This window comes from Mobula birostris, chromosome 2, assembly GCF_030028105.1.
Source record: "Mobula birostris isolate sMobBir1 chromosome 2, sMobBir1.hap1, whole genome shotgun sequence".
NCBI classification, from domain to species: domain Eukaryota; kingdom Metazoa; phylum Chordata; class Chondrichthyes; order Myliobatiformes; family Myliobatidae; genus Mobula; species Mobula birostris.
Genome location: NC_092371.1, coordinates 168,254,641 through 168,267,648, shown reverse-complemented (window position 1 = coordinate 168,267,648; position 13,008 = coordinate 168,254,641). Strand labels below are relative to the sequence as shown.

Sequence of the window (13,008 nt, the reverse complement as noted above, 5' to 3'; positions counted from 1 at the left end):
GAGGAGGCTTGATAGAGGTGTACAAGATGATACAAGAGGCATAGATCGAGTGGACAGCCAGAGACTTTTTCCCTGGGGGGAAATGACTAATACAGGGCAGCATATCTTTAAAGTGACTGGAGGGGATGTCAGAGATAGTTTTTTTTTCATAACACAGAGAGTGATAAGTGCATAGAATATGCTGTGAGGAGTGGTAGTAGAGGCAGATTAGGTTTAAGAAACTCTTAGGCACACGGATGATAGAAATATAGAAGGGTTAGATTGACCCTAGAGTAGGTTATCAGGTCAGCACAACACTGTGGGCTGAAAAGCCTGTACTGTTCCATGTTAATTATATTTACAGTTTTTATCTTAGTCCTTCCTACAGTGAAAAAAATTATTTCAACTATTTCTTATTGCACCACTTTTGCAGCTAATGTTTCAGATCACAACTAACCACTTTATTTAATAAACCCTTTTCCTCACACCTTTGGCAGCTCTTTAGCTGAAAACTTTCAAGTTGTGTCCCTGATCCTTGAGCCATCTGCTATCCCATATGCAGTCACAGCACAGAAACAGGCTTTTTGATCCATCTACACAAACACAAGAGATTCTGCAGATGCTGGAAATTCAGAGCAACGCACGAACAAAATGCTGGAGGAACTCAGCAGGTCAGGCAGCATCTATGGAAGGGAATATGCAGTCGAGGTTTTGGGCTGAGACTCTTTAGCATTCCTGATGCAGTCCGAAACACTGGCTGCTTATTCCTTTCCACAGACGCTGCCTGTCCAACCTACTGAGTTCCTCCAGCATTTTGTGTGTAGTGCCTCGGCCCATCACCTCCATGCTGAACCATTATTCTGCCTATTCCCATCGACCCGCACCCAACCACAGCTCTGCACACCCCTCCCATTCAAACCTTGCAGTCGAACCCACATCATTAGTGCCGAACCAATCGATTCGAAGAGAGAGAGAGCTTCGCACAAGTTGGGGAGAAGAGTTTTAAAAAGGAGTGTTTCGCAGGGCTTGGTGCATTAGAATAGTGGGTATGACTGCAAGGCCAGTTTTCTGTTCTGAGTGTCAGATGTGGGATGTCCGTGAGATTTCAAGCCTCTCTAATGGCCACTCCTGCACCAGGTGCATCGAGCTGCAGCTTCTTAGAGACTGAGTTAGGGAACTGGAGCTGCAGCTCCAAAGACCTTTGGCTTGTTAGAGAGAGTGAGGAGGTGATAGACAGGAGCTACAGGCAGGTAGTCACACCGGGGCCACAGGAGACAGGTGAGTGGGTGACCGTCAGGAGAGGGAAGGCAGGGTGTCAGGTAGTGGAGAGCACCCCTATGGCTGTCCCCCCCTTAACAATAAGTACATTCTGAGTGCTGTTGTGGGGGGGACGACCTATCTGGGGGAAGCAACAGTGGTCTTGTCTCTGGCACTGAGTCTGAGCCGGTGGCTCAGAAGGGCAGGGAATGGAAGAAGATGACCAATGATAGGGGACTCGAGAGTTAAGGGGACAGGTAGGCGATTCTGTGGACACGAGAAAGAAACGCGGGTGATAGTTTACCTCCCAAGTGCCAGGGTCCAGGATGTTTCTGATTGCGTCCACAATATCCTGAAATTGGAGAGTGAGCAGCCAGAGGTCGTGGTACATATTGGTACCAATAACATAGGTAGAAAAAGAGAGGAAGTCCTGAAAGCAGAATACAGGGAGTTAGGAAAGGAAGCTGAGAAGCAGAACCTCAAAAGTAGTAATCTCAGGATTACTGCCTGTGCCACGTGACAGTGAGTATAGGAATAGAATGAGGTGGAGGATAAATGTGTGGCTGAAGGATTGGAGCAGGGGCAGGATTCTGATTTTTGGATCATTGGGACTACTTCTGGGGCAGGTATGACTTGTACAAAAAGGATGGGTTGCACTTGAATCCGAGGAGGACCAATATCTTGGCAGGGAGGTTTGCTAATGCTCTTGGGGAGGGTTTAAACTAGATTTGCAGGTGGGTGGGAACTGAAGTGAAGAGGCAGAGGATGGGGAGGTTGGAGCACAAGTGGAGATAGCTTGTAGGAAGTTTGTGAGGAAGGGTAGTCAGATGTGAGAGCAAAGATGCATTCAGACTGATGGTTTGATATGTGTCTATCTTAATGCAAGGAGTATCATAAACAAGGCGAATGAACTTAGTGCAAGAGGTTTAGATGGGGTGGAGTTTGTTAGGTGTGTGTAGGAAGGTTTCCTAATGTAATATGTAGGTAGGCCAACTAGAGGAGAGGCTGTACTTGATCTGGTATTGGGAAATGAACCTGTTCAGGTGTCAGATCTCTCGGAGGGAGAGCATTTTACGAGTAATGATCACAACTTCATCTCCTTCACCATAGTGCTGGAGAGGGATTGGAGCAGACAATTCAGGAAAACACTTAATTGGGGTAGGGGGAAATATGATGCTATTAGGGAGGAACTTGGGAGCAGATGTTCTCGGAAATGCAAGGCAGAAATGTGGCAAATGTTCAGGGAACATTTGCATGGAGTTCTGCATGGGTATATTCCATTGAGGCAGGAAAAGGATGGTAGAGTTAAAGAACCATGGTGTACAAAGTATGTAGAAAATTTAGTTAAGAAAAGCTTACAAAAGGTTCAAGAAACTAGGTACTGTTAGAGCTCTAGAAAATTACAAGATTGCTCGGAAGGAGCTTAAGAATGGAATTAGGAGAGCCAGAAGAAGACATGAGAAGGCCTTGGTGAGCAGGATTAAGGAAAACCCCAAGACATTCTACAAGTATGTGAAGAGCAAGAGGATGAGCTATGTGAGAATAGGACCAAACAGGTGCGATAGTGGAAACGTGTGCATGGAGTCAGAGGAGGTACTTCATGAATACTTTGTTTCACTATTCACTAGGGAAAAAGACCTTGGCAATTGTGGGGATGACTTACAGCGGACTGAAACGCTTGAGCATATAGGCATTAAGAAAGAGGACGTGCTGGAGCTTTTGACAAGCATTTAGTTAGATAAGTCACTGGGACCGGATGAGATATACCCCAGACTACTGTGAGAAGCGAAGGAGGAGATTGCTGAGCCTCTGCGTTGCGTCATCAACAGGGATGGGAGAAGTACCGGAGGATTGGAGGGTTACAAGTGTTGTTCCCTTGTTCAAGAAAGGGAGTAGATATAACTTAGGAAATTATAGACCAATGAGTCTGACTTCAGTGATGGGCAAGTTGATGGCAAAGATCCTGAGAGGCAGGAGAGACATAATCTGATTAGGGAGAGTCAGCACGGCTTTAACAAGGGCAGGTTGTGCTTTACAAGCCTGATTGAATTCTTTGAGTCTTATTATTTGGGATGCTTTTAAGGCATATATTAGAGGACAAATTATCTCCTATACTGCATATATTAAGAAAAAAGCTAATAAAGAGAGAACTGACTTAGTTGATCAATTAAAACAATTAGACCAGAAACATCTTCACAGCGATTGCGCAACCACCAACTGCGACGCCAGCCTTGAACTCCAGGCCGGGTCTTTATGTGCTGCTGTTGTGATTCCCGTCTCCCCTTCCCCCACCAATACTCTGCAATCCCGTCTCCTTCAGATCCCATCGTCAGCTCCTGGGTACTCAGAGGCTCCATCTTCCTCTCACCCCAACCCTCCCCTCTCCATTGACACCCCCAGCCTCCCCCCTCCCGCCTCTGATCCCAGCTCTCATCCGTGCCAGGTCTTTACCATCCCCTCCGACCTTCAACTGTCTGAGGCAGAACGCTCTGTCCTCAGTAAGGGCCTCACCTTTGTCCCCCTTCGCCCACACCTCAGCGAGTTCAGTGTTCGTCATGATGCGGAACTCTTCTTCCGCCGTCTCCGTCTCCGAGCCTATTTCTTCCGCAGGACTCTTCCACCCCCACCGATGACCCCTTCTCCCGTCTTCAACCCTCCTCTTCTTCATGCACACCCCGCTCTGGTCTTCTGCCTGCTCTGGATCTCTTTATCGCTAATTGCCGACGGGACATCAACCGTCTCGACTTCACCGCACCTTGTGCCCGTTCCAACCTCACTCCTTCGGAATGCTCTGCTCTCCACTCCCTCCGCACTAATCCTAACCTTATTATTAAACCCGCCGATAAGGGGGGTGCTGTTGTAGTCTGGCGTACTGACCTCTACCTTGCCGAGGCACAGCGACAACTCGCGGATACCTCCTCTTATTTACCCCTCGATCGTGACCCCACTAAGGAGCACCAGACCATTGTCTCCCACACCATCACCGACTTTATCCGCTCAGGGGATCTCCCATCCACTGCTACCAACCTTATAGTTCCCACACCCCGCACTTCCCGTTTCTACCTCCTACCCAAGATCCACAAACCTGCCTGTCCTGGCCGACCTATTGTCTCAGCTTGCTCCTGCCCCACCGAACTCATTTCTGCATACCTCGACACTGTTTTATCACCCCTTGTTCAATCCCTTCCGACCTATGTTCGTGACACTTCTCACGCTCTTAAACTTTTCGATGATTTTAAGTTCCCTGGCCCCCACCGCTTTATTTTCACCATGGATGTCCAGTCCTTATATACTTCCATCCCCCATCAGGAAGGTCTCAAAGCTCTACGCTTCTTTTTGGATTCCAGACCTAATCAGTTCCCCTCTACCACCACTCTGCTCCGTCTAGCGGAATTAGTCCTTACTCTTAATAATTTCTCCTTTGGCTCCTCCCACTTCCTCCAACCTAAAGGTGTAGCTATGGGCACCCATATGGGTCCTAGCTATGCCTGCCTTTTTGTTGGCTTTGTGGAACAATCTATGTTCCGTGCCTATTCTGGTATCTGTCCCCCACTTTTCATTTGCTATATCGACGACTGCATTGGCGCTGCTTCCTGCACGCATGCAGGACTCGTTGACTTTATTAACTTTGCCTCCAACTTTCACCCTGCCCTCAAGTCTACCTGGTCCATTTCCGACACCTCCCTCCCCTTTCTAGATCTTTCTGTCTCTGTCTCCGGAGACAGCTTATCCACTGATGTCTACTATAAGCCTACTGACTCTCACAGCTATCTGGACTATTCCTCTTCTCACCCTGTCTCTTGCAAAAACGCCATCCCCTTCTCGCAATTCCTCCGTCTCCGCCGCATCTGCTCTCAGGATGAGGCTTTTCATTCTAGGATGAGGGAGGTGTCTTCCTTTTTTAAAGAAAGGGGCTTCCCTTCCTCCACTATCAACTCTGCTCTTAAACGCATCTCCCCCATTTCACGTACATCTGCTCTCACTCCATCCTCCCGCCACCCCACTGGGAATAGGGTTCCCCTGGTCCTCACCTACCACCCCACCAGCCTCTGGGTCCAACATATTATTCTCCGTAACTTCCGCCACCTCCAACGGGATCCCACCACTAAGCACATCTTTCCCTCCCCCTCCCTCTGCATTCCGCAGGGATCGCTCCCTACACAACTCCCTTGTCCATTCGTCCCCCCCATCCCTCCCCACTGATCTCCCTCCTGGCACTTATCCGTGTAAGCGGAACAAGTGCTACACATGCCCTTACACTTCCTCCCTTACCACCATTCAGGGCTCCAAACAGTCCTTCCAGGTGAGGCGACACTTCACCTGTGAGTCGACTGGGGTGATATACTGCGTCCGGTGCTCCCGATGTGGCCTTTTATATATTGGCGAGACCCGACACAGACTGGGAGACTGCTTTGCTGAACATCTACGCTCTGTCCGCCAGAGAAAGCAGGATCTCCCAGTGGCCACACATTTTAATTCCACATCCCATTCCCATTCTGACATGTCTATCCACGGCCTCCTCTACTGTAAAGATGAAGCCACACTCAGGTTGGAGGAACAACACCTTATATTCCGTCTGGTTAGCCTCCAACCTGATGGCATGAACATCGACTTCTCTAACTTCCGCTAAGGCCCCACCTCCCCCTCGTACCCCATCGGTTACTCATTTTTATGCACACATTCTTTCTCTTGCTCTCTTTTTTCTCCCTCTGTCCCTCTGAATATACCTCTTGCCCATCCTCTGGGTCCCCCCCCCTTGTCTTTCTTCCCGGACCTCCTGTCCCATGATCCTCTCATATCCCCTTTGCCAATCACCTGTCCAGCTCTTGTCTCCATCCCTCCCCCTCCTGTCTTATCCTATCATTTTGGATCTCCCCCTCCCCCTCTAACTTTCAAATCCCTTACTCACTCTTCCTTCAGTTAGTCCTGACGAAGGGTCTCGGCCTGAAACGTCGACTGCACTTCTTCCTACAGATGCTGCTTGGCCTGCTGCGTTCACCAGCAACTTTGATGTGTGTTGCTTGAATTTCCAGCATCTGCAGAATTCCTGTTGTTTGCGTTTAAAAAGACCAGAGATATGCCTTGGCACCAGACCCTAAACTATACAAAAGATGTATTGAAATTAAAACTAAATATGATCTTCTTATAACGTATCCAATTGAAAGTCGACTTTTGAAAGTTGGAAGCCAATTCTATATACATGGAGAAAAAACTGGTAAACTATTGGCTAATCGGTTATTGCTAAATGGCAAATTAAAGAAATTCGTAAAACCAATGGTGATTTGACAACTGACCATTTTGAAATAAATGACAGTTTTAGAGAATTTTATTCTAAACTGCATAGTTCTGATTTTGTTGAAGATAATACTGCAATGAACAATTTTTTAGACCAATTAAATATTCCTGGACTTTCGGTTGATAATCGAAAGCAGTTGGATCAACCTATTCCTCAGGAGGAAATCACTGAGGCTATATGTTCATTGCATTCTGGGAAACCTCCAGGACCTGACGGATTCCCTGGAGAATTTTATAAGGCTTTTCCTTCATTGCTTATACCTTATTTATGTTCTACCCTTACTGATTCCTTCAAGGTGGGTAGGTTGCCACAGTCTTTTTATGAAGCTTCCATTTTGCTTATTCTTAAAAAGAATAAGAATCCCACTGAATGCTCTTCATATAGACCAATCTCTTGACTCAATGTTGATGCTAAGATCCTATCTAAAGTTTTGGCCTGTAGACTTGAGAATATTATACCTTCTATAATATCTGATGATTAGACAGGGTTCATTAAAAATCAATATTCCCATTTTAATATACGGCGATTGTTACATGTTATGCATTCTCCATCCAAGGAAATATCAGAATGTGTGATTTCTCTGGATGCGGAGAAGGCTTTTGACCAAGTTGAATGGAATTACCTATTTAAAACCTTAGAAAAATTTAATTTTGGGCCCAATTTTATTTTTTGGATTAAATTACTTATCTCCCTCCACTCGGGTCCTTACTAACTTTCAGAATTCTAAACCAATTAAACTCTAAGGTGGAACCAGACTAGGATGTCCACTGAGCACTTTGCTTTTTGATTTGGTATTGGAACCTTTAGCAATTGCCTTTCGAGAGTCTAAAGATATCACCGGTATCTTAAGGAAAAGTACTATTCATAAAGTTTCGCTTTCTGCTAATGACCTATTGGTTTTTATATCTAATGTTACAACTTCTTTATGTTTCTTTTACTGACTAACTTTAGTCAGTTTTCAGGATATGAATTGAATTTACATAAGAGTGAATTGTTTCCTTTAAATAATTTGATACCATCCGATATTAACCTTCCCTTTAAAATTGTAAGAAAACAATTTACATACTTGGGTGTAACAATCACTAAGAATTACAAATACCTATTCAAAGAAAATTTTCTAACCTTAATGAATTATGTGAAAAAGGCACTTTCTAATTGGTCACCTCTCTCTTTATCATTGATTGGTCAAATTAATTCTATTAAAGTGAATATTTTACCTAAATTTGTATACCTTTCTCAAGCTGTAGCTGTTTTTATTCCTAAATCTTTTTTTGATCCTTTCGATTCGATTCTTTCTTCCTATATATGGAAGAACAGAAAACTCTGATTAAATAAAGCCCACCTTCAAAAAATTGAAAAGAATGGGGGCCTTGCTCTACCCAATTTTAGGTTATATTATTGGGCAATTAAGATACGAAATCTCATGTTCTGGTTATATTAATCGTGAGGATTGTCCAATATGGGTCTTTTTGGAGGCCAACTCTGTTATGAAATTTTCTAATATTTCTCTTCTCAGATCCTCGCTTCCTTTATTTTTAAATAAATTAACTGACAGTTCATATGTCTAAAGACAAGCTCTTGTTTTATTGCAGATGTATTTCCTTATTATGACAAATGTAATAATGGAGAGGCTTCATTAATTCATATGTTTTGGTCATGTTTGAGCCTTGAAAAATATTGGAAAGATGTATTCCAAACTTTTTCTGTACTTTTTAAAGTTAATTTTAAGCCCAATCCTTTAACTGCCTTATTTGGTATTGTTGAGGAAAGATCTATAATTTTGGAGCCTTCTCATTTGCGGGTACTGGCTTTTATTTCTCTTATGGCTAGGAGGGTGATCGTGCTTAAATGGAAGGAGGTTGCCCCACCCACACATGCTCAATGGTTATGCGATGTTACATCATGTTTAAATTTAGAGAAGATTTGTTGTTCGATTTCTGATTCTAATCAAGATTTTCAATCGTTATGGGGACACTTTCTGAACTATTTTGAAAATCTTTGAATTGTTATTGTTATTAAAATATAGATTTGGGCTATTATTATAAAACACTATATGGTAAAGTACTCGTTTTTTGTTTATTTTTACCAACCAGCCTTGTCTTGGTAGTGGGTGTAGATTTTTTAATATAATATTTACCATATTATTGTATTTTATAATTCAATTTATTTTATTTGATTGATCATGAATATGGGATACCGTGATTGTATCAGTGTGATTTACATATAGTGCATTATGTGCTACGTTATTTTGATTTATAATAAGTATCCTTATGAATTCTGTATTTATATATATGAAATTTAATAAATTTAATAAAAATATTGGAAAAAGAAAGAATTCTTTGAGAATGTAACAAAACACATTGATGAAGGTAGAGCAATGGATGTAGTGTATATTGATTTCAGTAAGGCATTTGATAAGGTTCCCTATGCCAGGCTCCTTCAGAAAGTAAGGACGCATGGGATCTAAGGAGACTTTGCTTTGTGGATCCAGAATCGGCTTGACCGCAGAAGGCAAAGGGTGGTTGTAGGTGGTTTGTATTCTGCATAGAAGGTGGTGACCAGTGGTGTTCCACAGGGATATGTTCTGGGACCCCTCCTCTTTGTGAGTTTTATAAATGACTTGGATGAAGAAGTGGAAGAGTGGGCTAGTAAGTTTGCTGATAACACAAGGTTGGGGTGTTGTGGATAGTCTGGAGGGTTCTCAGAGGTTACAGCGGGACATCGATAGGATGCAGAACTGGGCTGAGAAGCGGCAGGTGGAGTTCAACCCAGATAAGTGTGAGTGGTTCATTTTGAAGACAATATAATATTAATGGCAAGACTCTTGGCAGTGTGGAGGATCAGAGAGATCTTGGGGTCTGTGTTGATAGGACACTCAAAGCTGCTTCACAGATTGACAGTGTTGTTAAGAAGGTGTGTGGTGTGTTGGCATTCATCAACCGTGGGATTGAGTTCAAGAGCCGTGAGGTAATGTTGCGGCTATATGAGACATTGGTCAGACCCCGCTTGGGAGTACTGTGTTCAGTTCTGGTCACCTCACTACAGGAAGGATGTAGATACAGAGGAGATTTACAAGGATGTTGCCTGGATTAGAGGTCATACCTTGTGAGAGTAGGTTGAGTGTATTTGGCCTTTTCTCCTTGGAGTGACAGAGGATGAGGGGTGACCTGATAGAGGTGTATGAGAGGCATTGATCATGTGGATAATCAGAGACTTTTTGCCAGGGCTGAAATGGATAATACGAGGGGGCATAGTTTTAAGGTGCTTGGAAATAGGTACCGAGGGGATGGATGACAGGGGTAAGTTTTTCACACAGAGAGTGGTGGGTGCGTGCAATGCACTGCCGGCAGCGGCGGTGGAAGCAGATACAATAGGGTCTTTCAAGAGCCTATTAGAAAGGTACATGGAGGTTAGAAAAATATAGGGCTATGCGATAGGGAAATTCTATGCAGTCTCTAGAGTAGGTTACATGGTTGGCACAACATTGTGGGCCGAAGGACCTGTAATGTGCTGTAAATTTCTATGTTCTATGTACTATTTCTGCTGGCAGCCCATCTGCCTGCCTTTGGTCAGTATCCCATTATCACCTGCCTTTTAGTATGCCTGTCTAAATATTTCTTAAATATTGCTCTCATTCCAGCCACATACTGCCCTCTGTGTAAAACAAAAAGTTGATTCACAAATTTCCTTAAACTTTTTCCCTAAGCCTCCGCTCTTAAGCATTTGACGCTTACAGGATGAGGAAAAAAACTGCTCTTCTATCCTGTATGTGCTTTCCATACTTTTATACACTTCAATCAAGTCACTCTGATGCACAAGCAAAAGTTTTGTCTAACCTCTCCTTACAGTGAATATTCTCCGTTCCTGATAACATCCTGGTGAACCTCTTCTGCACCCTTGACAAAGCTTCCACATCCTTCCTGTAATGGGGCAACCAGAACTATACCTAATTTTCCAAATGTGGCCTAACCAATGTTTTATGCATCTCATCTTAGACAAACCCATCAAATTGCTTCTCAGCTTTCTTTGTTGCAAGGAGAACATCCCCATCTTTTTCTGCCCAGCACAACTTTCTTAACTCTGGAGACATTCCCACAATTTTTTTCTGCACACTCTCAAGGACCTTTTGCATCCTGGAGAGCGGTTACCAAATAATGTTCAGCCTATCAATCAGGCTCATATCTTTGAAGACCATTCTTGCATTGCCCTCTGCCTCTCTAATGAACTGTGATACAGCTCTTTTCTAGTAGCTATAATCTTTAATTTTACTACCATCCATAGCTACTTCTTTGGAATTTCACCAGCTTGTCAATGTTCATTTGGTTGTATATTGACTGTGCTTTCTTCTACTGCAATACCTGCAAGAAAATGGTGACATCTACATATTTGGATAACAGAATTACTTTAAATTTTGAACTTTGTCAAGTTAGCAGTTCTTTTTTGCAAGAAATGAATCTCATTGTCTTGTTTTAATTTTTAATGGCTTCCATTGTTACTTCTAATTATTTTTGAGCCTGTGTCCTAGATTCCTTTAATTCATTAGCTGCGTTTTCCCAAGAAAATGCGGCACTGAAGGAGTTAAGTTCTTGTGGTGAAGTACGGTGAATGTGCTTGTGTAAGCTTGGTGTGATATAGTGCTATCCAAACATGATCATCTGGTTTTCTTCCACTGTTCTGACAGGTCTGAACACGGTCCCTCCTCCTGTTACAGTTGGGCCCACAGCTCGACCAGATGTCATCCCGCTGCCCCCAGGCACACATCTGCTCTTCGCACAAAATGGGAAGATAGATCACATCCCAATCGACGGCTTCAGCCTGAAGCAAAGTGAAGCGAAGACTTTACTCCATGTCCCTGTAAGTTTTGCTGAACAAACATTGTTTATCAAGAGTTCAGTTTTTGGTTTGGTATTGTTACAGCCATTGTTGCTCAGGTCTCCTGCATGTAACCTCTGCTGGGATACCCTCTTAAGTGACAGCCATGTTGTCAGAAGTTCTGTCTTTCAGAGGAAACTTCTAACTGAGGCCCTTTGAAGATGAATCAAAATCATCTCAAGAATGAATGGAATTAACTCTTCCATTTATAAAAAACATTAATTGAAAAGATCAAAGATACAGTATTAGCAACTTGCTTTATTTGTCAGACATGCATAGTGAAATGCATTGTTTGTGTAAATGACCAACACAGTCTGAAAGTGGGCTGGGGCAGCCCACAAGTGTCACCATGCTTCTGGCACCAATATTGCATGCTCACAACCCATTAACCCATAAAACCATAAGGGAAAGGAGCAGAATTAAGCCATTCGGTCCATTGAATCATGGTTGATTTTTTTTTATCCCTCTTCACACCATTCTCCTGGCTTCTCCCCATAACCTTTAATACCCTCACTAATCCCTAACACGTAGGTCATTGAAACGTCATTATGTAGTCACTTAAGTGTACTAATGTTACCAGGCCAGTTCAATTACAAATTAGGGCAGACATAGGGATAGGTAAGGTTCAGAGGGAAATGGGCCAAATGTAGGCAAGTAGACTAACTCAGGTTGGCATGGGTATGTTGAGCTGAGAGCTCTGGTTCCATGCTAGATAGCTCTATAACTCTAGACTGCATAGACCTAGACGTGCAACAATATAGTAACTGCCAAGCCACCTCAGTTATTTCTGCTCTTGTTATCTGTCCGGCAGCTAAGAAAAATCACATGGTGCATCACTGATGTGGGATATTTTGTGTCAATTGGTGGCATGACAGTAGTGGGTAAACATCAAACAAGCACTCAAACAAAGTGTGTAGCTTCATCAAGAATGGTGACAAATTATTCTGGCTTCTTCCCCCTTCCTTTCCAGTCCTGATGAAGCGTCTCGGCCTGAAATGTCAACTGTTCATTTCCCTCCATAGTTGCTGCCTGACCTGCTGAGTTCCTCCAGCATTGTGTGTGTGTATGTTACCTCACCTACTTAACCTTTCCTTTTAACTCAAAAAGAAATTGACTGCTAGTTTTATTTTTTTGCCTGATGCTCCTGTGGCCCCGTGGGTGATTGATACCATTGTATTATCAGTACATGAAAAATGCTCCGGAAAATCAGAGTAATTTATCAACATCTGAAACCTAGAAGTTTCATATTTATACTAGTTCGTAGCTGACTATTTCCTCTATCGATTCCTGAGGCGGATAGGAAACAAATTAAATTGATCAGCTGAAAATTGGTTTTATTAGACCATAAGACCGTAAGTCTGCTGCCACATTTGATCTTGGCTGTTCTATTTTCCCTCTCAACCCTATTCTCCTACCTTCTCCCCTTAAACCATTGATGTTCTTACCAATCATGAATCTATTAATCTCTGAAATACTTTATACTTTATTGTCATCAAACAATTAGTACTAGAACGTACAATCATCACAGCGATATTTGAATCTGTGCTTCACACTCCCTGGATTACAAATACTAAATATTAAAAATAGTTTAAATTAGTAAATAT

General features: G+C 43.1%; 1 protein-coding gene across 1 annotated transcript in view; it reads left to right on the top strand.

Annotated features, from left to right (window-relative positions):
* nid1a (nidogen 1a) overlaps window positions 1-13,008 on the top strand; it is a 157,486-nt gene that overhangs the window by 108,143 nt on the left and 36,335 nt on the right. Inside the window, 1 exon segment of the mRNA XM_072251057.1 lies at window positions 11,214-11,386. Within this exon segment, the coding sequence (XP_072107158.1) occupies window positions 11,214-11,386 (173 nt within the window).